Consider the following 26,525-nt stretch of genomic DNA (forward strand, 5'->3'; position numbering starts at 1 on the left):
TCACTGCATGGTATTTATTCTGCTTCAATTTTCTAAAATTGGTAACATTTTTGACATCCTATTTCATTAGTATTCTGAGAGTTAGACCAGACATTATTACATTGAGGACATGCACACAATTGAAACTCTTTTGTAATATCCAGGACTGGAGCCTGATGTGGCTTGATTACTTTTTCTAAGGCACTCCCATTTACAGATCACATACACATCTCACCTCTTTCTTTGTGAGTTAGAGTCTCAACTTGATCAACATGGGTGTGTAAGAAACCTTATCCGTGGCATTCCATAGGTCAGTGATTCTTCCTATATGATTTTCTTTGGTTCTTCCACCACCAGATATCCTGGCCAATATGTATAACTTATCATGTGCAGAAAAATGTCATTAAACCCCACAAAACTAACATATCTATGACCCCAGAATTTATGCAGCACTGCATATGGTGTTTTTACATAACCTAATGACAGTTTTTCTTTAAAGCCCTTACTTTGATTAATTAATTTTTTATGTGAGTTGACAAACATGGTTTTTCAAGACACTATTCATGCATGCATTCAGGAGAGAACACTGTCATGGACTGGACATATCTAGAAGGTGATCTGAGAGACTACTATATTGAGAACCTGAACCTACAGACTACCAATGAAACAGAGAAGTCCCCAGTGTATTATGTGTCAATTAAGACGAAGAATGGTGCTGAGCAGTACTCCGCTGTGGTAACTTCACACCCAATAATTGTTCTCCCAGAGGATGTCACAGGTACATTCTGACATGTACATGATAAATACATGCACACATTCATAACTACATATACTAACACATTCATTGCAGACATAAATATGTACATACAAGTTGAGACATCAGAAACAGACAAATCCAAGAAATAATGATGATGCTTTTGATAGAACTCATCTCACATGGTAAGGATGTAGTATTAGATTTTTTAAAAAATTAACATCACTCATTCAAACATGAAAGAGATGAAAACAACAAGAACTTAATAACAATAGTTCTTTTTAGTGTTGATAAAGTCAATTAAAATATGTGACAATTTGTAATATTGTTCGTTAACTTTATTTGAAAATTTTTCTTGCCATTGTTATATTGTCATATTAATACTGTTATAGCCTGACATGTTTTTACATAGTACACCTTTCATTTTTGCTTGAAAATCTATGACTTACATGCTACAGAATGAAAATATGTGACTGTACTTGCTACAGAATGAAAATATGTGATTGTAATTGCTACAGAATGAAAATATGTGACTGTACTTGCTACAGAATGAAAATATATGATTGTAATTGCTACAGAATGAAAATATATGACTGTACTTGCTACAGAATACAAATCTATGACTGTACATGCTACAGAATGAAAATATATGATTGTAATTGCTACAGAATGAAAATATATGACTGTAATTGTTACAGAATGAAAATGTATGATTGTAATTGCTACAGAATGAAAATATATGATTGTAATTGCTACAGAATGAAAATATATGACTAATTGCTACAGAATGAAAATATATGATTGTTTAATTGCTACAGAATGAAAATATATGATTGTAATTGCTACAGAATACAAATCTATGACTGTACATGCTACAGAATGAAAATATATGACTGTACTTGCTACAGAATGAAAATGTATGATTGTAATTGCTACAGAATGAAAATATATGATTGTACTTGCTACAGAATGAATTTCTCTTGTAACAGATAGGTGCAGGTATCACAATTTTAGGGTTTTGCATTCATGCATGTTGAACAATTATTTGGACATTGCACAAAGTCATAAAAGACTGAGCTTGAGTCATCTCATTTATAAGGCTGGTACCAGGATGATAACATGGTAAACTGAATGATGACAAGATATGATGTTATAATTTCTGTCTTGCCCACATCAGGGAGAAAGCTAGACATACTGCTGGTAGTCACTTTTCCACTTTTTTTTATAAAGAATTTCACTTGCATATATTTCTGTAACCTATTTTCATAATACGTGAGATGAAGTATTATAAAACTTGAAACAGTTCATAATGTAACACACTTGCCCTGAAACCTTGGGGTCAAGGTCAGAATAATGGAAAATTTGCATTGAGAATTTTGTTAAATATTTAATGGGTTTTTTTTGTTGTATTTTTTTTATTTCCTGAACCCCTTGATGGATGTATTAATTCATGGAATTAATCATTAAGAAGCTTGACAATTTATGCCTGCTAGCCATTTTGACTTAGGGATCAAGATCACAGTCATAGAAGATTTGTGTTTGGATTCTGATTATTCTTAGTTTGAGTAATATTGAAGCAAAGATGGTCCCTTTTGCAACACACTCTAATTTCCCTTTGATATTTGGATCAAGTGTAGTTAATTTGTGTTCGGGTTTTGGTTTAAAGTTTCCATTGCTTATGTTTCATAAACCTCTTGATTGATTCTGTTCACACTTGGGATGAATCATTTTGAATGTTTCATTCTATGGCGCACTCATACAACCTTTTTAGCCTGGAATCAAGATACACATAGCACATTATACAGCAATGTTTTGGTCATGGGCTTCCCAAGGCCCTGGGTTTCTTGTAATTATTATAAAACTTTATGAAACTGAAGAATGGAATAGACAAAATTCACTTCAAATTCGTCAGTACTATAGATACTTTGCAGGTTTACTTTATAATGATGTCAAACCATTACAGTTTCATAACTGTAAGGATACTTATTTTTGTTTTAGCACAGTTTATATAAAGTCAGTAGATTGTGTAAAGCTGTTTTACATAACAGGCATTGTGACAGATGGCCCATCCTTTGGCATTGAATATGATATTGACTATCAGTCTGACATGAGTACCATCACTGTGGCATTCTCTGGATTTGAAAGCAGTCAGCATGGTATTATGGGCTTTGAGTGGGCCATCGGTACTTTGGCAGGTGGGGAGGATATCCAACCATATATGGATACGGGAATCGTCCATACAGAGACAGACAGTGTTGCAGGAAATGGTAAATTCTTTACGAATAATAAGTAACATGCTTTATTACTCTATTGCCAACATTAATTCCTAATGACATTAAATATATTTGAAAATCCAAAATGCAAAAAGGAGGAGAATTTTTTATTGGTTTATCAACACATCTACAGTACAGCTCTTTTTCCTGTATTTTAAATAATTTGATATGTTTTAAAGTAATAAGATAAGAAAAGAATGAATGAAACAATATTCTTTATTTCTTTCAGTTTCTGAGGAAAAATAATGAAGTAAAAAAGTGTAAAATTGTAAAGTTAATAATGCACCCTTTGTTCATTTCTCTACCCTTGTCAGATATCACATAATAATAACAGAACTACAAGTAAGACATATTCAACACGACTCAGAATTCTGAACCTGTGTGCCACTCAAAGGGTGATATTTAACCTAGGATAAGAAAAGGGAAGTTTTCAGCCAGTTTTTTTTGCAGTAACTTTATGAGCTTTAGAATCTTTTAATAATCTAATTATTTACCTAAAGCACCCTTGAGAGTTATAATCATTCAGTATAGTAACAAATCTAATAATTGAAAAGGTATTGTACTGGTTCTATATCACACACATATATTTGATATATGCATACTTCCTAATGAGTTAACCTGAACCAGGTTATACCCAGACAGTGTCCACTGACTGGAACACTTGTCAAGTGTCCTCACTTCCACCTTTGTGACAGGTGTATTTTATGTGAACTCATTGATGAATCTCTTTGATAATGTTTGTTGTACAGAAAACCTATTACTTTTTGAGAGAATTTGGATTATTTATTTCGCCTTACATTTATCTTTATATTCTTTCTATACCTTTTACAGATTTTAAAATTTTATGTTTTAACTTTTATTGATTAGTTCTTAATGGGGATTGTTTTGAGGGGATAAATCTTCCAAGATTTTATTAGCACTTAATTAAATTTACACTTTTAGAACTTTAATTTTAATCATGCAATATAACCATGTATTGTGTTTATGTGCTGTTCTTCACAACAGCTGCTGCAATGTTGTTTATTATAAATTGTTCAGTTTTAGCTGGTTTTATTAAATTAGGAGAGGAACAAAGCTTAGAACTTGAAAGAATCAAGTTTTTGTTGTTGCTTAAACCATCTTAAAATTCTAACATAATTTCACACTTGTAAAAACATTTTAACTAAACAAGAAATTATTGTTTGTAGGTGTTGCCAGCTCAGGCTTTGCTCAAACTGTTGTTCCCCTGGAGCATGGATCCCAGTATTACACATCCATAAGAGCTGTAACCAATGCTGGGAAAATACTGGAAGCCATGACAGATGGGGTGATGGTGGATGTCACACCACCAAAGATCACTATTGACAGGTAAAATGTTTGTCATTAATTTTATTTAAAAATGTATTGTTATAACTGTAAACAGGAAATCGCTGGATGAGGTATACAGATTTTAAAATATTTAAACAAGATTGGTAAAATAGAATCCTCACGTGCTACCAGAAGTTTCAACATACAGTAGGTAGGACCTTTAAGGGGAAAATGTTTCAAACAATAGCTTAATATGTACGTGCATTGTAGGTACTTTAACCAGTTTTAGTTAACATACAAATTTGTGGTTTTTTTCAATGAACTGGCCCAATTCTCAGTCATAAACTCTTTCTGTGCAGATTTGTTTTTGATTCATATTTTTTTCCTTGGGACTTGATGGTTCTTTTCTTTACATTTGTTATGTTACTGTCTTTCCAACAGAGCTTTTTTTATAGGTAAAGACAATGACATGATTTTACGCATTTATGTAGTAGTCTTTGATTTGTTTGTTTTTTAATCACATTATACTATTTTTATTCACTACAGCCTTGCTGATGTTGAGTTCAATGGTAGTGAATCATATCAGGTATTGACACTGTACCAGCGCTCCACAGATTCACTGACTGCTAGATGGCACTACAATGATACAGAACTTTTGGAAAATGGCATCCTCGACAACATGGATGATGCATGGATCTCTGTAGGAACATACCCCTTTGGAGATGACATTTGGAATGTGACTGATATGGCCGTGTCAACAAATCTCGATGCATCTCTGCCTATAGGCTTGATACATCCAGAATCCTCAGGTTTATTTATGGGTTTTTATTTGGAATTAAGGAATTATGCTGGAGAGTGCAAATTATATTATACAGAATCTGATCCAAAAAGGTTGATATAAGCAATTTGTATCATTAAATTGATAAACAAGGATGTCTTAAATAATCTGCAACATATTGTTTACATCATGACATCATAATAGTTGGACATTCAGAAGTCATCGAGTTATAGTAAACTTTTTATCATTGATGACATTAAGTAAATGAAATATCGTAATCTCTTTATACCTATTCTGAAATTCCCTATATGTTCATATTTATTATATCTAATGTTGACATACATGTTAAGCAGAATTACAAATGATAATTTAAATTGTGTATACAGGAAGACAAAATATGGCAAGGTTCCTAAACTCACAGAATTATGTTTTCAAGCAAACTTGATTTTATTGAACTTATGTTTTATTGTGTCATTACAGGCAAACCTAATTTACTGAGTATATGGGCAAGGAATTCTGCAGGGCTTATAGGAAAGATTACTTCAGCATCTGTTGTAGTGGATCAGACCCCTCCTATCAATGGACAAGTAAATTGTCCATCTTTTGCTAAGGTAATACAGTTTTAGCTTTTGCCTAGTAAATTTGTATATACAATTGAAAATAAATGATTGAAATACCTATAACATCACTGTCTTTTGCACATTTTTAAGCGTTTGAAGTACATTATATTTCTAACATTGGTGCCCATGTATTTAGCAAAGATATGGTTTTAAGCCTTTTCCACCCATTGTTATTTCTGCACTTAATTTGGAGTATTGATCTGGTACATCTGCCTATCTTTGTATCAGTATCAAGCTCATGTTAGGCAGAACTGTGCAAAATACAATTTTGGAAGCATGTTGGCATATATAGATGAACTGTTATATGTTTAATTCATTACAGCAATTTTTACAATTTGTTAAGGCTTTACCAGTCCATAACCCATGTGACATGAAGACTTATCAGTTTTGTACCAATGCCAGTCTGCCATCAGACAAGGCCACCATTTACCACAAAAAATAAACATGTCTGTAATCCATCCATTTCTATTTTCCACTGCTCAAAAACTACCAGACCAGTTTCAAGCAAACTTGGCATAGAGCATCCTGGCATAAGTTTTAATTGTATGATTATGATGCTGATCTGCCATCAATGTGACTGCCTTTTCTAATAAAATATTTTAAATCACTTCCTGTTATAAACCACTGAACATAATGCTGTCAAATTTGATAGAAAGCACCTTCACATAAAAATACCTGTAACATTTATACAAATGATGATCTGTAATCAGATATGACTACTGTTACAAAAGCTGAAAGAGAACATTAAATGGCTGTCATTTTCATTATCTTTCATTGTTGTTCAGAATAGATATGAAAATACTCATTTCAATGAAAAGTTAGGAACTTAAAATCTAAGAAACCATGTTACGTAGAGATGAATTAGATCATGGTTGTTACACAGGTAATACTTTTTTGTCAGTTGCTGCTTGTGCAAAACTAGATATGTTTCATTATAAGCCATACCAGTTACAATGTAAATGGAGATTAATAAATTAGTTTTTTTTAAAAAAGAACTATATGCATGTAAGATCAAGGCAACCATTCTGTTTTGCCATTTTTGATATGTATTCTGACTAATTTTGACATTCCATATGTCATACCTCTCTGATCATCAGAGACTTGCAGATTCAAACTATAAAATTTGACCACAAAAATGAGACACTGGAGATCTTTTTGAAGAATTTCTTTATTTATTGTATATATTGGTTAAAATCTCCATGACAATAACAGATTTCTCTATCAATAACAAAATACCCCCATGCCATTTCCAAAATGAGTAAACATATGACATTGATGACCTTTCTTATTTCACCAGCAACACACACCCATTAAATGCAACTGGACAGGGTTCTTTGATAAGGAAAGCCCCATTACCATGTATACAGTCACCATGGGTACGAAAGAAGGATTGAATGATGTTGTGTCACCTATAGAAATACCTGGGCACGTGGATCAGTATGCATTCAAAGGTGTGTATTGACATCATAAACATTCCTGTTTTACCTGCTTTGGCACAATGGAAATATATTAAGTATCACTTTTATGGTGTTGACAACATTGACCTCATCCAAATCAACACCATTTAGATTTGCGTTCATTATATTTGGAATATCATATAATAGCATTGCATATTTTTTTGTAGAAACTTAATTTACTTACTGGGTATATATTGACAAGAAACATTTTGCTGAAGTACACCATTCCTATACAGTTTTTGTTTTTGACTGTTAGGAGTATAATGTTGAATATAAAATGTTGCACATTCTTTTAGCTTTTGGGGTCAATAAATGTACCAGCTTTTATTTCAAAGAATTATCATATTCACCCCAATTAGTGTATTTTTAAAAGAAAGTCTTTAGGGAAGTTCTTTAAGCTAAAATAATGAATGATACAAGAGTTTTGACCCATTCCTATAATGTTTTTATTCAGGTTCTCATAATTTATGACCTGCTTAATTATTGGAATGTTTATATAATTCACTTGTCTGTTGGATGTATGAAAGGTTAGTAAATATTCAATGGTTTGTGCAAACAGTTTTCAGAATTTGGAAAACTTCTCATAAATGAAAAAAAGTATTTCTCCATCCTTAGCTTTAAAATTTGATTTTCATGTCTTTCGCATGGGTAGGTAACACGCACGTTATTTATAACTGATCTTTCTTTAAAGCCACAGACATGAAATCAGAGGCCAAGCATGGACACATATATTATGCCACTGTAACGGCAACAAACAAGGTTGGACTTCAAAGCTACTCCTTCTCTGCTTCCATCAGAGTTGATACCACACCACCTGTATCAGGACAAGTTGTAGAACTGTATGATGAATACAGGGTCAACACCATGAATGCGACAGCAACAGTTCTAATGAATCGAAGGGCATGCAAAACATCTGATGGTATAATTGTTATTATTGTTATTAGCAATATTAGCATTAGCCCTGCTCTTCCCTTTCATTACTTTCAACCAAAACATTTCCCTTGCCATTCATGATTATTATGAATCATTACCTTCTCATGACAGGGCTGAGCAAATTTTTTTAAAACCACTAGTCCAGGACAAGTGGTTTCAGAAAATTCACTAGTCCCACCTTTCTCTTCACTAGTCTCACCTTTCTCTTCACTAGTCCCACCTTACTTTTCACTGGTCCCAAAATGGTAATCACTTGCCGAGATTTGATGAGACATATGTTTTTAATCCAAACAAAAAACAAACAAAATAATATACAACATAATTATTTCTTAAAAGAATTTAATTTTTAAAAAACATTGGCTGTTATACATTTGGCTTCTTCAGGTTCATGTATATATGTTTTAGCTCATGGATTTGAAAATATGTCCATGTATATGTCTGCCACCTTCTGAGTCATATATTCAAGAGAGGGATAACAAGCACACTCAGTATCTGTCTTATGTTTTATCCCTCCATTTTACCTTCTCCAAATTGCCGTTATTACCTTCCTTGCAAAAATAATTTAGCAAACTCATTTTATCCGCAGAGTAACTATCAGCTTGCTTGACAACTACTTCTAAAGTGATCATAAGATCACATTTCTCTTTTAAATATGAACTGAAACAGCTCATTAATTAGCGTAATTGTTTCACCTCAAACACAATATTGCACGTGGAAGTTAATCATCTGTATAATCAATTATAAATTAAAGACTCATTACTGTCATTTAATCAAATCAAAAAGGAAACCAACACTGATGTTGGTAAAGTACCTTTCATTAATTTAATTACACTGACTCGCTGGATTAAAAGCATAGTGAGCCGCTGGTTATGATCTAGATTGAGTAAACTCTGCAACAAAACCGCTTACAACACTGCTAATTGATCATACTGGCTTTCTTTTGTTTGACGTGTTTGATTTGCCGATAATTTGGTCGTTTAGCCCAATATGCAGTCAAGTGGTAACAGGATGTAAATGTATACACAAAGAGGGGTAGAATCAAGTATTCAGTATGCCCGGAGGGCATGATTGGCCAAATAAAGGTAGATATAGTGATTAAAGCACAAAAATAAGGACTAGCCCGACTTTTTTAAAAAGCACTTGTCCCGGACTAGCGACTTGGAAAATTTTACTTGCCCGACTTCAAAAATTACTAGTCCAGGACGTCAGGCTTTGGAATTTACTCAGCCCTGCATGAGTATGTGACAAAGCAGTTGTATTTTATTGGTATTTGTGGTTTTTGTTAACACATGAAACATGCGAATGTGATGCATGTAGTAGATTGTAGTACTCAGTGATGTCAATATATAATGTGTGTGTGTGTGTGTGTGTGTGTGTGTGTGTGTGTGTGACAATGTAGTTGATATGAAGAATACATTTATCTTGTTCTTGTTTGAAACAACTTCCTTTTAATGTAAGACAACAGAATTGAGTTAAATGTAAAGTTATTTATATGCATATATTATACATAATTATAGTGTAAATAAAAGCTCATTGCAGAGTGTTTTTGTATTATTTGAGTAATATTCTATGAATAAAGCATATTTATTATTATTATTATTATTATTGATGTTTTAGAGAATCCTTATGAAACATTTTTCATTGTCTGTATACAATGTATATATTATATGATAATTATATGATATTTCACTGAAATTGGTCAATTCATTCATGAAAGGAAAGACAGATGGAATAATAAAGACCATAATGGATCACACCTAATTTTGTCAGAATATTTAAGGCTTTTAAATTGATCACTGAATGTTTTTAAATTGTATTTGGCACATGATCATAGAGATAATAATGGCAACGTGTACACTTTTTAAATTATTTAAACCCTCACGATGCCTCAATAATGAACATGTCATGATCTGCCTTTCTTTTTTTCTAGATTTCAATTTAAGTTCACTCAACATCTTCATTTGAAATTATTTTCCAAATGTTATTTGCAGAATTATAGTTTTCAGCAGTTTAATTAACAAAACAACAAATTCCTAAGTGATAGTTCAGTTAGTTTTCTTGATTCTTTTATGTAGACTTTTAATTTCTGCAGCACAGTTAAGCTTGTTAATAATGTCAAATTAAGCAATAAAAAATTACAAGTTAGTGAATAGAGTCAGATTAAAAATGTAGCTTTTTAAAAGTTTACACATTTTTATCTAATTATGTATCATTGAGCTTTGTAAAAGTGATAGTCACTTCCATCTTCAGTTTATATCATGTGCAGTTTTGTTATCTTTCATGATAGATTATCACACACAAGTCACTAACCTGTAAATTTAAAAACATTTCAGAATGCTCTGCAATTGATGCAACCTGTCAAGAATCCTTCACAACTGTGTCAGTAGCCTGGCAGCCATTCCAGGATCCAGAATCTGGCATAGTCCAGTAAGTACAGCATTATAGATTAAGGTTTTGATTGCTTAAAGTAATTCATAGCTTTTCTGTTTGCTTCTCCTACACCTCTATGATAGTCATGGAACATTTGTTTACAGCATCACCCTTTGGTGTAGTTGATCTAATGGTGCCCCTCATGTATTCAATATGGCCATTATAGTGGCTATCATGCCATTGAAATATAACAGAATTGATATTAATACTAAAATATTTGTAAAGATATTTAGATGATTGTTTAAAAGAAAATGATAATGATCTGACCTACAGCATGGTCATCATAGCAGCCATCTTGAAAATAAATATAGCTACTAGATGGTTGGTCATACTGACATTGTTTTTTTGCTTGAACATTTCTTATGATATCTAGTTGGGCCTAAATGAAATTGTTTCTGATCTGACCTCCAGCATGGCTTTCATGGTGTTCATCTTGAAATTCTTGCTCTGGGTACTTCTCCAAAATGGATCATGATATTAAAAAGGGGGTTTCACACACAAGAAGACTTCTTGCTATATGCAGTTCTTGCTGTATCTAAATGATGCTGATCTTCCATTGCAGTGACTACCTTGGTAACAACCTTGGAAATATTTTTGGTTACTTCTTTATGACATATTATTGTAATGACATTGGGTTTTCACCAAAAGATTAGCAGTATATATCTGGTTCTGATTAAAAATAGTGCTGATCTAACATTTAAGTTTACCATCTTCAAACACATACTATTTCATGGAGAAAACACTTATAATAACTCTCTTTTCATTATCCCATGAGGCCAACTGAATTTCATTAAGCTGGCGGTGGGATATCTATCAGGAAAATATATCTTTAGCAAATATTTGCCAAAATTCTATAAAAGTGGATGCTGACTTATAATCAAGCTTGGTCTTTTTCATCAGATATATACAGTAAGATTAGAATCTTACCATAATGAGAGATTGACATTACTTGGACCCATATTTTTTTTTTTTGTAGGTATGAAATAGCTGTTGGAACTAGCCCTGGAGGTGCCCAGATTAAATCGTTCTTCGAGATTCCATTGGGTAACAACTACATCATTCATGGTCTGAATCTGAAGGGAATGAAGCAGGTCAGTATCAATATAGTGAAACATATAAAGATATTGCAAAACTGTACATAAGAAAATATTTACCTTGAAGTCAAATAACTATATGTATCAACTGGAAATTGGTTATTATGAAGTACTGTATTTACTGCATATGTTGGGACACGAAAAAATATGTAAAAAAATTTCTTGTCCCAGAACTTATGGTGATTTTTTCTTTTTTTAGCCTACATCATGTGTCCCAAGACTTAGGAAATGAAATAAATTGTGTTTAATTTGCGCCCCCCCCCCCTGCAACCAGCCACACCGCATGTTACAATAAAATAGATAAATAAAATGCTTATTTGATAATAAAATGAAAGAAATTAACCTTGTACTGTTATCATATATTCACTTTTTTGGTCGACATTAGCATTTAATTAAAGGAAAAATATATTCATGAACTCCGTATAAGTAGCGCATGCATCCAATGATCCATAGTGTTATCGCTTTAGTCAAACACAACACATTGGTCACAGACATGAATATTGAGAAACGAATCATGTTTGGTTGTCCTCAAAGGTTTGAATGTTATGAAAATGAAAGCTGGATCCTGCAAAATCACATATGAATGAGAGAGAGAGAGAAAGGGTGAGAATTATTAACCTCGTTGCTCGAAAGCACCTGCCATTCATGTGTGACATGGTGTAAGGTACAAAATAACAAAGATTGTATTATATCCAGGGTAACAATATGACAATATCTCACAAACTAAAATCATTATTAGAAATATATTCACTGTGAGTACAAATGATAATCTTTTTGATTCCATGGGTTACAAAAAGTATTATTAAAGCAAGTTAATGCTGTGTATACTATTTACACCGAAGAACTTGAAACCAGTTTGTGTCAATTATGACTACAGATGGCATATAAATGAAAGCCTAGGTGTTGAATAAATACACCGTGTAACAGCCATAAATTCATTGTTTTTTAACTTGCCAGTAGGATATCAAATACAAAGGTTAACTTATTACAAAGCAAGCCAACCCCGGAATCAGACATTGGATTCCTTTTAGCATGGAGATTTTTTAAAAACCATACATATGTATACAAAGTCAGCCGACATGGGGAAGCCAACTTTGATTTCCTTCTACCAGTTTTCACTGGGATTTGGAAAATATATAGAAACAATGGAACACTTTGAAACAATAACTTCTCACACATTTACACAAAAAGTGATTCCTCACAGTCATTGTTATCCCATACATAGCATATATATAGGGGAATAAAAATAAAACAAAATAAACCACATTATAGATCTCCACTATTATGGATAAGTTTGTAGTGTGATACTCAAGTAGTGAAGAGGCCTTGCCTCATGCATGGAAAGAAAATGCATTGCCTAAAGCTTCACCTGAGAGGCCCATAGGTTGACCAAAAAAGCGTGCTTGAGAGGAGGACTATGATATAAAAGAAAATGAATCAGCTGCAAAAAGACACGAAATTGGAGACCCCAGTCGGGAGAGAGATGATGCCTACAATAATGATGATGTCAGGCGAGGGCATACAAACATTTTACATTAAAGCAAAAAAGAGGAAGTTGTAAATTTCTAATAATTGCATTGAATTCGAGTAACAGCAAGACATTTAAAAATCCCCAAATTAACCATTGCAAATTGGTCAAAAATAGATTTTTCTCAGCAGCTGAATGAATGGGGACATTTAGCAAGGAGTGGGAGACCAGTATCATATGGCAATGAGTTAGATAGAAAAATTGCAAAGTGGGTTCATGTCCAATGCAGTCTGCAGATGCCTGTTCGTGTGGACATTATATGTGCTTATGCCAAGGAATTTGTGTCAAGTGACCATCCAGAAATTGAGTTTCAAGCCAGTGGGAACTGGGCAACAGGATTTTTAAAGCAACACAACCTCGTGCTTCTTTCACGGACAATGATGGCCCAGTGTCTCCCACAAGATTTGGAGGAGAAAATAAAATTATTCCACGAAAACGTAAAGGCCAGAAGAAAAGAAGACTATATCGAAGACAAGATGATAATTAACATGGATGAAACTCCTGTGTACTTTGATCTCATTCCTGGACAAACTGTCAAAACAGAAGGTGTTAAAAGTGTGAGAATTTGCACGACTGGTGCGGATAAAAAGTATTTAACCTTAGTACTTGCAGTTTTCACAGCAGGAGATGTGTTGCCGCCAGTGATAATTTTTCGTGGTGTGAGGGAGCTAAAAGATAATCAGGCACCAAAAGGATGGATCTTACATGTGCAGGAGAAGGGTTGGGTTGATGAAGAGGTGATGCTACAGTGGATTAAAGAGATATATCTCAAGTATACAGGAAAGGAATGATCTCTTTTAGTGATGGATTCATTCCGGGTGCATATTACAGATGCTGTAAAACAGGCTTTGAGAAGGGGTAACATGGTACCTGCAGTTATTCTGGGAGGATGCATCTCCAAGCTACAGCCACATGACGTCAGTGTAAATAAACCAGTCAAGTCCAACAAGAGGAAAAGGTGGACAAATTTTATTCATAAAGCAGCAGAGGGCTTTTCCAAGGAAATGACAACACGTCTCATATTAAGAGTGCAGATAAACAGTTGTGGACTGGATTGTGAAAGCAGTCAAATCGCTTTGGGACAAGCCAGATCTGATCTGAAGTTTAAAGTTTGTGGTATTAACAGTAACTTAAATGGATTTGAGGACAATATCATAAGAGATACTGAATGTGATGGCAGCAACAGTGAGGAGGACAAATTTGATGGATTTGAGCCTGAGGAGGTTGAGTGGGCAATCAAGAATGTGGAGAGATTGAAGGATTAAATTAAATATATTAGCGGCATTCAAGTTTGTTCATCAGTACTTGGATTATGTCAGATATCACTGCTGTGTAAATAAAATATGTTTGGTTTTGGAATTAGTATGTTAATCAATCACTCTGTACTGTCACTATCTACCGGTATCTCTCTCTTCCTTTCTCTCTCTCTCTGAATATATTTTTACGTAATTATAGTGAGTAGTTTATACTGTGCTCAATAGTTTTTGCCAAAATAGGTCGTGTTACGAGCATGAATGGCAAATAAACCTTGGTATTTAATTTAAAAAAAAGCTTTGTTGAAGCATAAATTAAAACAGAAAAAGTTGAACTCGTTCTCTTATACACAGACTATTCATTCTTACCTGAGCTCTTGTTCTTAGTAAATTTGCATCTAGGAAGAAAAGTGTAAACAAATAACGCTCACAGCATTTTCTTTTTTAAAGTTTTTTTTAATAAAATTTACGTTTGAGTACATTTTCTGACATGTAGTTTTCGCATAATTTAAAAGGTGTCCCACAACTTACAACTCAAAAAAAAACAATGTGTCCCAGAACATACAGTGCACAAAAAAATTACTTTTAAAATAAATTTATTCTGTCCCAACAAATATGGTGTCCCAACATATATGGTAAATACAGTAACCATATATTGCATGAATAAATTCTGTAGGTTATACTTTAAGAGATTATGTAATTTTTGTGAAGATAGAATTGTGTATAAAGTTTTCCATTATAAAAGAATGAATCAAAAGGATTCAGAATTTCATATTCATTTTGATAGCTGTTTTGTGTATAAAATTAAAAGGAAAATTAACTTGTATTAATCTTCAGTTCTCAATAAATTATATATAAGAACCAGTTGTATCAACATTTTCTAAAATACTGAATGGCCAGTGTTATAAATATTTAATATTTAGATATTGTCTTCATTGTATATTCTAAAACAAATTACTGTAAGGAATCAAAATTGCAAATTCATTGTGACATCTCTTGTGCTTTGATTTATATTTATCAAAGCAATGTGAATCATCAGTTCTCAAAACAATTATATAAAAGAACCAAGAGTACTTATATTTTGTAAACGTTATAAATATGTAAATGATTTGGGCATTGATACAAGTAAATAGTGATTTTCATAGCAATGTACTCTGAATGAAGATTTTCTGGATTCTTTTCTTTTATCTATATCACCAGATAAATAATTTTGTAACAAATTAGTAAGTTCTAACGTTTACCAACAGGTGTTTGTGACAGTAAAAGGAATCAATGGTGCTGGAATGTCAACAGTGTCCACATCAAATGGTATTTATCTATCATACCTAAGTCAAGGGGAAAAGCCACCTAAACTTGGAGGAGTTTGGGATGATGATCCACACTCATTTGCTGATATGTAAGTGAAATGTCAAAATTAGACTGCCAAATATAATGGAGCACCTTGCTATGCTGTTATTTTGGATAAGGCAGCATAAATTTGCATAACATAAAGTAGAAAGTCCCACATGTGCTTTATGTAATTGCATCAGTATGCTATTTCATAATATGGCACTTTTCTATTTAATGCTATCAGTCTAAAGTGCAGACTTAAGTGAAGGATAACAATATTCATTTTATTCCATTACATATGCAGACAATAATATTTTAACATAAAATTTCCCTTGTTTTTAAGAGTTATGTGGCAGTATTTTAACATCAAATTCCATTGTGTTTAAGAGGTGTATTGGGACTTGTGTTCTTACATTTTTTTAATTATAGTGACATTAATTAGACTTTTATTTGCATGTGTAGTTATGTAATTGAAAACAAGATAAAGAAAAAACATTCAAGAACACTTAAATTTACACTCAGACCATGACATGGTTTTATATTATGAAGTTATCACAGAATATTAACAACACATGTTTTAGCAGTATAAAGTATTACATTACATTTTACGATGTTGAAACTTGAAAAATGGCTCCATTGCTTTTCAGAGACTTCTTTTCTGTTGTATAACATATCTTATAATATGTGAACTTAGGATTTTTGTTCACTTCAAATTTAGATTTAATATTTTGTAACCTAAAGTTGGACATTAAGAAGCCAATCGAAAATGTCATTGCAATACAAATGCGAAAAAAAAAATTACTTGAATATAAATTCTGATCCCTGCAACAAATGATTTCCAGAACTCTTCAGTAACTGGACAGCCATTAGATTCATGCTTAAAACTTTAAAATTCCTTCTTTACAAAAGTGGATATTTTTTAAAAATTTATTTGCAACAGTAATTCTATGCATTAATTTGCAAAAGGAAAACCAGTTTTGTATGTGTGCAGTGTTTTGCCAAATCAAACATTTTTTCTCATCATTTTTTACTCTGTGGGTGGGTGGGTGATTTGGATTTTTAATGTAGCTTTAACAATGTTTTAGCCATATTGCTATGATGTCTGCAGTGTGGCAGTTTATAGTGATGTCTAGCACTGGGGCATCATGCCACAGACATGTATCATCATGTCCCACCCAGGCACATTATCCTGACACCAGGTAAACCAGTCCTGTGACTAACCTTTTAATGCTGAGCACCTTGCAAGGCAGCTGTTAGTACCATATTTATAGTCTTTGGTATGACTCAGCCAGGCTTCAAGCCCGCAACCTCCTGCATCCGAGGCAGATGCTCTAACTTCTTAGACCAGTGGAGTGGTGCTTTTTTATTAATTGTTCACAATATTTTCTATGAGTTTCTTGTATCCTGAATTGTATTAAATCTTTATAAATAAATTCCTTTCTGTTAATTGACACTTTATCGCAGACTAATGTTGTTTCTTTTCTGGAAGTAACTTGTAAATCTTTCTTTCTTTTTTTTAGGTGTTATGAATACCTATATTTTCTGTAACTCCAAGTACATAAGTTTATTTAGTTTTTGTAATTTTTATTCAAGGTTGTAAATTGTATATATTATCTTTAGTTAGATTTTGCCTACTTGACCAAAGTCTGTCAAGAGTATAAAATTATATAGGATCTATAAAAAAATGCTGACATGTTTTGGCAATTACTAATAATAATTTTAATAATAACACTTAATGATGCCTTTGGATTAATTTCTCATTGGCTAATGTTTTTTTTTAACTGTTCTAGAAGAGTTCAGTAACTTTCCATTGGTTGGGCTAGATGACATTAACAGACATTTTCAAGGCAAAATGAGTAGTAAGATCCATCACATGAGGTATATTGTGAAATATAGTTGTAATAGATGGTGTATATAAGGAGGGAACTGAGCAATCAGATTCATTCCGATTCAGAAGTCATTCTTATTTCTTATGTTCCTGTTGTATATCTGCAAATGTGCTTTATGTTGTACTTTAGATATTATTTTTGAGAGGAAAAAACATTTGGTTGGACTGTTCAGTGGAAATAGAAAGTGCTCATTATTTAGACTATAATATTATTCTGGAACTTTTGTGAATTATTCAGAGTTCTGGATGATGCCATCTTGACAATGTCATGTTTCTTGTCAGACCAATACATTTCTGGTTTTGAAATTTATACATAACTTTTCATTCTGTACTTTCATAGACTGTTATCAGGATTATTGTTGGATTCACTTCATACTACTGTAAGTTCCTCTCATATTTTCATTTAAAACTTTGATAATTAAATTGTTTGTTAAGTTTTACAAAACTTGTTGGCTTTGCTTGTTTCTTTTACTGAGTTTGTGATCATAGAGTCATAACATAGAAGTAAGCACCCAAATTTTGATGCAAAATCAACAGCTTTATTCTGTAAAATTTCATTGCAGTGCCATCCTGTTTTGATGTTAAAACTTGGGATTAATTGCTTCTGTAGAAGTACATGTATCCTTGTAAAGATCTTATAATTTATTTTTCAGAGAGTATCAGACAGACAGAACAACACTCTATGCACGATGGGATGTCAGTGGAGACCCATGTCCAGCTGTTAAATATGAATGGGCCATTGAAAGACTTGATGGTTACCGTGTCCAGGATTTTGTTGACACTTTTGGTAAATACCCATGTCTTCATTTTTGCTTTGAGACTGCAGTGCTTATTCCTCACCTGTTCAGAGTACACACACAAGCACAGAGTTCTGCCTGATTTATTTAAACTGGAGGTATCAATTTGTGGAATTATTTTAGTTGGCCTCATGTCCCAAAAATTAATGGCAGTTAATAATCTTGCTTTCCAAAATTCTCATCAAGACTTCCAACTAACCCTGAACCATTGTTACGTTCTGCAATGATCTTGTTTAAAATGCCTTATGTGATCATGATATATTATGGAGTACATCTACTATCTTGCAAATCCTGCCTTTGCAAGCCAAAATGTTTTTTGTTACATCTTTTGTCTAGTTTTAGCAACATAAGTGAGTAATGATAACCTGCTTGCTAAGGTAGAAGTCAAACTTGAGTGGTTACTCCTTGATAAAAGGATTTGCACTAAATCCCATCATTTGTCAATTACTGATTCTGCTAATTTATGGACGTGTGCTCTTACCTGAGACTTGAAAATACCAAATTCGCTTGTGTCTTTTCATCAAGGGTATGATTGTTTGGAGGTTTTTTTTACATCAGGGTAGTATACTCCAGCTATTACGTTCAGTTTCTTTATAACTTTATCATAGATAAATATTTTGCACTTCATTTGTCTAACTTCATATGATTAGCCTGCCTGTCCTATCATAATTGTGTACCATATGAAGTACAGTACTTTCAGTTCTACTCGGTACTCAACCATGTTTGTTAATTCTGTCAGGTAATTGTTAAGTTGTAGATGTTGAAAAGCTGTACATGCAATTTTCCATGGCATTTGCTTTATTTGTAGCATCCTTTTCACAATAAATTCAACAAGTGATTTCACCTTTATTTGCCACTGGTCTTCTGTCTCAGTTTAAATGTGTCAGCATTATGGGCAGGATTAAGTGCATAGGGTGCAAACATTCAAGCTGGCTGAAGACAATCACTATCTATATAAATTGCAAGAGGTACAATTCAGAACATGCATGCTACATGTGCTTGTCCAAATAAATATTTGTGACCATCACTGCCAAGCAACTAATTTTTGCAAAGAGATCATGGTCAAGCATGTGGATATTATCAGCTTTGCAGCCAACACCTCTCCATCACAAAATGATCTTTTTCTAAGTTTTTCAAGGCAGAATACTTAACCATTCTGAAGAAAAGTCTCTGTCCAGACCATCGCAAACCTGTCACCCAGTGCCAGCCCCACTATCATCCTCATTCCTGCAAACTCATTTCAAGACTCTTGATGATACACATAGTGAAAGCCTGAACAGAATATGTTCCAACATGCCTGGATTCCCAGCTGTAAATTTGTTATCACACACATCCTGCATCACCAACTTGGTTGTTATACATATTACAGGGAGAATCTTCATTCTTGATTTTACTGTGGACAGAAAGGACTCAGAAATTAACATTTCAGTTGAATAAATGTGCTGAATTCAGCTGCCAGAGCTTGTCCACCATTCATAGCTGCCAAGTGTCTTGTTTTTCCTGTATTTTGGACCTGAATGTTTTTCTTGTTAAAAAGCCAGGTTTTTTATTAAATAAAATAAAAATTAAAACTTTCCTTGCAATTTTCTCTTTAGAATGGGCACCCAGCCCATTCTGAGAGTAAATATGTCATATGTATATAGGGATATAGAATTCTAAAATATGACTGGCTCATTCGAAATTGAAGCTGCCATGCCATTCTTTAACCAGTATTACTGTATCTCATCTTCATAATATTCAGCATCTAGTTATGTCGAAAAGGAAAGCAGTAGATTCAATAATTTTTCCAGCAAAGAAAAGAAAACAGAACTGGAAGGACAGTTTTGCTGTCATATTTAGATTTGAGAAGCCATCTAGTAAACAGGAAAACTTTGCATTTTGCAATTTGTGTAATTGTTTTTTTCACTATTGGGCATGGAGGCACCCATGACATAAAAAAGCATGAAACTAATAATCATCAGTTGCTCGTATTGCTGACAATTTATTTCACATACATTTTCCATACAGTAAAATCATAAAGGATTACTTGTGTGCTAGAATGAAAACCATTCAGTAAAAATAGTCACACAGAATTTAGATCATTATTGAAAGATGGTACACTGGAATTGATAATAATTGAAAAAACAAGGTGTGGAAAAGGGTCCTATAAACAGCCTGTGTCTGAGCGAGACTGTGTTGCACTCTTCCACCTTAAAAGGTGCAAGAGTACAAAATATGCATCTATGACATTGAATAATTAAGTAAATTGTCCTACTTTGCTGATGGTATTCGATATTGTAAATGGTTACATATGCATTAGAGTTTTGAAAATCAGTATTTTTTCCTGAAAATCGGTATTTTTGTCATAAGCATCCAGTAATTTTGTACTCAGCAGGTGGCAGCTATGACCTCGATCCATTCTGTTTTTTAATGTTCCCACATCATCAAAAAGGAAGAGCTGTCATTCAGATTACTAGTACAGTCCATTTCAGTTGCCGATACACTAAACAGTGCTTCCTCCAATTTCAACCTGACTTTCTACCAGATACACATACAACTGTTTTTCATGCTGAAGTCTCAGCTGTCAAGAGATGTTGCATGTTTATGAATGTTCAAACATGGCCTAGAACCTTCAGTCAAGAATTCTGCATATGGACATGCTTTGTCTTCATTCTATTGTATGTTTGAATATGCAGTTTCCAATGCCATAGATATATCCATAAATTTATAGCTTGTGGGAAGAGATGCCCTTCTATCCAAAGATTGTTCGCAATGCTGATTCACCAGGCATCTACTCCAGACCTTTTTTAGTTCCCAAAGCCAATGGCAAACTTCAGCAAGTCATAAATCTAAGCTCTCTCAACTAATTCATTTAGACACAACAGTTCAGTATGGAGAAATCCAGATTGGTTTTCGGTGCCATCGAGGAGGGAGACTTTGCAGTAAGTAAAGATGCCAACCCCAGCTATTAATAATAGCCCGGGTAATAAAATGAACAACCCGATACCTTTTAAAAAGAAAAAAAGTATTCCAAGTCCAGATCAAGAAACAGAATAATGATTGCAGTTCATGTGTGCATTTATTCATCATCACAGGGGCTCTTATGGTTGCCTACAATTTACTTGTCATACATGTACTATATAATAATACAAGGGAGGACACTTCTGTCCTTTCCTGCATAACCTATTTAAGAATCAATGCTGATATTTAAAGCTAGATTGTCTTACCTTTGTGCCTGTCCATGGTTTGTGCTTCATTTTTCTAGCAACGTAATGTGCTTGTTTTGAGATTCTGTTGACATTAGCTAAGTAAAAACCTTAATTTCGTCGACAGTGACAGTAAGTACTGTTAAACAAATATTCAATGAAATAAAATTTCAGTACGTACTACAATTTAAATAAAAGAAAGCACATTATAAATGTCCTGTTTAAGTAATGCCATTTTTGACTCAAGTTTTAGCTGTTCAAGTCAGTGCTTCTGTTTACATGTTTGTTTACTGGATATTTTTGTCACAGCAAAGGCAGCACAAAACCTTGGTTACCATAACATGACAATTATTCGGAATGAAGTTTGTCACTTACATATTTAAATATAATGGAACTTTGTCATTGACATATTTAAATATAAGGGAAATCTTTGTTATTTAATAACGCTGAATAAAAATCTGTAAAAAAATGACCACATGTGTAAATATGGTAATTTTTACTTTAATTTTTGCATTAATGTTACTTGAAACAGTTCCAAGACAACATACAGGATTCTTGATTGTGAAATCACTTGTCATAGATTCATTCTATTTTGATGCTACATATGTAACGGACCAGTCTGAATTGAAAATAAATTACACCATATATCATTTTAAAAAAGCGAGTTGTGTCAATGTGACTGTCGAATGTTAGATGACTGAAAAATTTTAGAGGAGAGGGATTTTGCTAAAGAACATTTTGCACCAGACTGTCATTAAGGGATGAACCATGGCAGATCAAGGATACAACAGTTATCATTTGTGGACTCTCCAACTATTTATGAATATAACTGTAGACTGGTTAAAGTGAGTGTTATGCATAAATAACTTATCCATTTCTTTTGTTTCTATACTCTTGTATTAACTACTAATCCACATGGATTATCCAATTTGTGACAAACATTTTAACTGCAGATCCAGGTAGGTAGCAAAAATAAATGTACATTAAATGAACTAAATATGTACATTTTTCATAAACTTTTCTTTAGTTATGGCATGTAATATGTAGACTGCTCTTTTTATGTTCAGATTATGCTTTGTGTGAATTATATTAGTAATAATTATGCTTATACTCTCTTGTGCTGTTGGCACGTGAGAGCCTACAACAAAGCAGCTCAGGTTCACATTTAATACAATTTCCCTTTTATCAGGTATCCTGGTAACTGATCGTTAGGATTGACAGGTACCTGATAGAAATTTCCAAAATTTTTACATCTCTTGCAGTAAGCCTAGACAAACAAGATGCATTTTTCACATTTCAGTTTACATGTCTTTGACATTCCTGAGGTTCATATTCAGGTATACACTTCAGGGCACTCTCTTTTGATCTGAATATCAGTCCCTGAGTTTTCACAAGAAGCATGAACTGATTCATGTTTCACTTCCAAATTATCTTCTGGTTTGTGATATCCAATCAGACGACATTCTACAAAGCATCTGTCAAGTTATTATTTGTGTCAAGGCATGCGACATCATGTTTTCAGATTTAGCTTTGATTCTTTGTCAGTTGGAGAAATCCTATTTCATCTCATTCTAACATTTACTTCACTTGAGTATGGAGTTAAAACCCTCTTAAATTGATGTGTCATACTGTGAAATGTGTATGATTGGTAAATATTATCAGCCAAATATATTTTAATCTCAAAATTTGTCTAATAGCCAAATGGTCTTTGGCATCATAATGAATGTTGATGACATAATATAAATCTGAATGATTGTTTAAATTTGAATCTTTAACTAAGTGTTTAGGTATGTTTCAATACCCCAGCATTCATCCGCTATCATGTTACACATGATATATATATATATATATATATATATATATATATATATATATATATATATATATATATATACTCGCTTATAAGCTGACCTTCCCTTTTAAGGCTAAAAAAAAAGCCAATATCTCTTTGACCCTCTTATAAGTTGGGGTCTATTTTGCAAGTCAGCTCTGTCTGAAGGGGTAACTTGTTGTCATGAGTCAGATTTGCACTTTGGAAAAATAGACAAGCCCAACTGGACAGATAGAAATATAGAAAAAAGTAATAACAAAAGTGTAAAATAAACTTGTATTATTTATTGACTAGAAAATGTCACATATAAATTTAATTATAAAACTTTTTTATAATTAAATCCATTTAAACCCACAATGCTTGACATTTCAAATCCATTTATGATAAATATATGAATTCAATTATTGGCCACTTACTAGTATATAAACAGTTTAGAATGATACGATTCACAATATCCTGTCATATGTTAATGAAAGTTGAGTCCACATTTTTTTAATGACTCACAGTATCCTATATATATAGCTATCTAATGTCATCTGGTACAAAGTCCAAGACTTCATCCTCATTGTCCAACAAAATTATGAAATTTTAGATCATTGTCATGTCATTGTAGATTGTCATCATAGTGGTCATCATATATATTGTCCAACTCCATTTCCTTGGCTTCACTGACATATGTGGTTGCTGATGTAGAGGCTGAGCTTGTGCTCTGTCTACACTATGTAGTAAAGGCTGCAACTGAACACATGTCAATTGGGCAGCAAAGATCACAGGGAGTTTAAATAATCACCCCCAAGTACTTGGCACTGAGCAAGCTTGCACCTCAATCAAAGGGCTGTCAAGTGGGAAACCAGGCTAAGGGTGTTAGGTCAAATGTTCTCTTTAAGAGGTAGAATGGTGCTTGGTACTAAACAAGTACATGTAGTAAATTTGTTGTTCGATCAGAAGGACTGTCAGCTTGCGAACAAAGTGATGCTACCTTTATAAACCAAGAGCTTATCGGGCCATTTTCACAGGCAAAAAACTTGGGAAATATCATTTTGGAATTCAATCTAACATATGGAAAAGATTAATGCAACTTAAATGAAAATTTTTATTGAATCAGACTGAGGTTTTTATACAGCAAAATACAAATATTAATAAAAAAGATGATATACTTGCTAGGAAGCACTCATGGTAAACAACCCTGATGGATACTTCACTTTGCAATTGGTAATATTTAATTTAGATATAATTTTTTTCAGATTATAAATTCCAAATAACCATAGATACAAGGATTATGTAACAAATACTATCATCAAACGGTTAACACATTGCATACCATATACATATTTCTGAATGGGTATAGAGGCATAAAATGTAAAAATGTTTGAATTGACAGTTTTTTTTATGTACTGCAGACATCTAGAGTTTCCAACATTACACCTAGATTTATCAGATGTTCTGTATGTTTCATTTGTCTAATGTTGTAAAGCGCTTAGAGCTTCTAAAGATTAGGCACTATACAAAGTCCTCATTATTATTATTATTATTTATAAAATGACTCCTACACTGCTGGAATGAATTTTTCAGTTAAAAACGGGTGAGTTATAAGTGAGTGTCTATCATACATTCAAAATCACTTTTAAATTCTTGAATATAATTACTCTACAAGAATTTTTATTCCTTTAAAAAGAGTTTTCAGCATTCTAAATCAATATATAGGTGTATTACCTGTCAGTTCAGAGGTTAGTACCATATTGCATGTAGTAAGTGAACAGTATCAGACAGTTCACTCTTTTACATACTCCACCGTGATAATCTGGCAGTGGCATATATTGCTCTGCCTATGTGCCAGTCCAATAAGTAATACGGTTTAGGTCAGTTTTCTTTTGTACATTGATTAGGTACAACCCATGGTGTGAATGACCAGCTACAGATGAAAAATGGAGAGAGGTATTATTCCTTGCTGAGAGTAACGAATGCATTGGGATATCAGTACACAATACGATCCGACGGTGTTACGATACATGAGCACCCATTAGTGCCTGGTCAGGTTTATGATGGTGATGTATTTGGATATGATTTGAACATCATGAAGACAAAATCCAAAGCTACAGCAAACTGGGAGGGATTTGGTGTTCCTCGAGATGCAATAAAGAAAGTGGACATCTTAACAGGTGGGATAAATATCTTTTTTAGTTTATTCTTAAAGATATGTGCATATTATTTACTTGTTGATATCATACATTGTAATACCGTTGTTGGCTTTTTGGTTTGAATTTTTATCTTCATGGAATCCATGTATGTTATAAGCATAGAAATAAAACGCTGAAATTCTAATGGATTTTTTACAAAATATTTAACATCAAACGAAACTGCTTGAGAATGTTTCAAAAACTAAAGTCATTATAAGTACATCATATTTTTGGACAGGAAATGCAGGAGTGCAGGTGGGTGACATTACGCCATCAAAGGATCAGGAGGTTGAATACTATGAAGTTGCCCTTGGTACAGATCGTCGTTTTAAGAAAACTCGTGATGATGTTGTACCCTTCACTAAAGTTGGCAGAAATACATCTATCACCTTCTGGGATCTGGACCTTGTGCCAGGATTTGCTATGTATTACTTCACTGTCAGGGCATACAGTGCATCATATTCAATGTCAGAAGTGACTTCAAATGGGTTTTATGTTGCATTTGATGGTGGAGTTACAGGTAGGTTAAAATTATGATGAAAGCAATTTTTCCTTGCTACCATACTTTCTGAATTTCAGATTATTTTTAATAGCCTGTAACATATGTGGACACCAAGTGTTTCAAGCTGGAATATAAACTGAATAATTCTTTACCCATAATACAAAATCAGTGAATGAATAGATCACTCTCAGATCATTCATCTACTTTGATTATCCTAATTATAGCCCAAATTCCTTGACCCTCCTGAATTTTTTGTTTCTACTGGCTGGCTGAGAGGTCCAGAGTCTGGCAGGTAACAAAACCTGAATTTTTTTTTTCAATTTCTCTAAGAAATTACCTTATTCTCACTACTCTGTCAGGCAAATATTTCTGCCAAAAGGACCAAAACAATTTACTTTCAATGCTTACTATATTAAGAATCAAACTATTC

The 26,525-nt window shown here is 33.2% G+C and overlaps 1 protein-coding gene across 1 annotated transcript in view; it reads left to right on the top strand.

Moving 5' to 3' along the window:
• LOC149785132 (uncharacterized) overlaps positions 1-26,525 on the top strand; it is a 181,819-nt gene that overhangs the window by 84,712 nt on the left and 70,582 nt on the right. Inside the window, exons 34-46 of the mRNA XM_089978894.1 lie at positions 557-757; positions 2,782-3,000; positions 4,194-4,353; positions 4,840-5,102; positions 5,552-5,682; positions 6,989-7,142; positions 7,840-8,067; positions 10,415-10,508; positions 11,488-11,602; positions 15,634-15,782; positions 18,257-18,390; positions 25,303-25,575; positions 25,832-26,113. Of these exons, the coding sequence (XP_089835020.1) occupies positions 557-757; positions 2,782-3,000; positions 4,194-4,353; positions 4,840-5,102; positions 5,552-5,682; positions 6,989-7,142; positions 7,840-8,067; positions 10,415-10,508; positions 11,488-11,602; positions 15,634-15,782; positions 18,257-18,390; positions 25,303-25,575; positions 25,832-26,113 (2,403 nt within the window). The remainder of the gene's footprint in view (positions 1-556; positions 758-2,781; positions 3,001-4,193; positions 4,354-4,839; positions 5,103-5,551; positions 5,683-6,988; positions 7,143-7,839; positions 8,068-10,414; positions 10,509-11,487; positions 11,603-15,633; positions 15,783-18,256; positions 18,391-25,302; positions 25,576-25,831; positions 26,114-26,525) is intronic.

Source organism: Sinohyriopsis cumingii, chromosome 13 (genome assembly GCF_028554795.1).
Source record: "Sinohyriopsis cumingii isolate HCF-2022 chromosome 13, ASM2855479v2, whole genome shotgun sequence".
NCBI lineage: Eukaryota > Metazoa > Mollusca > Bivalvia > Unionida > Unionidae > Sinohyriopsis > Sinohyriopsis cumingii.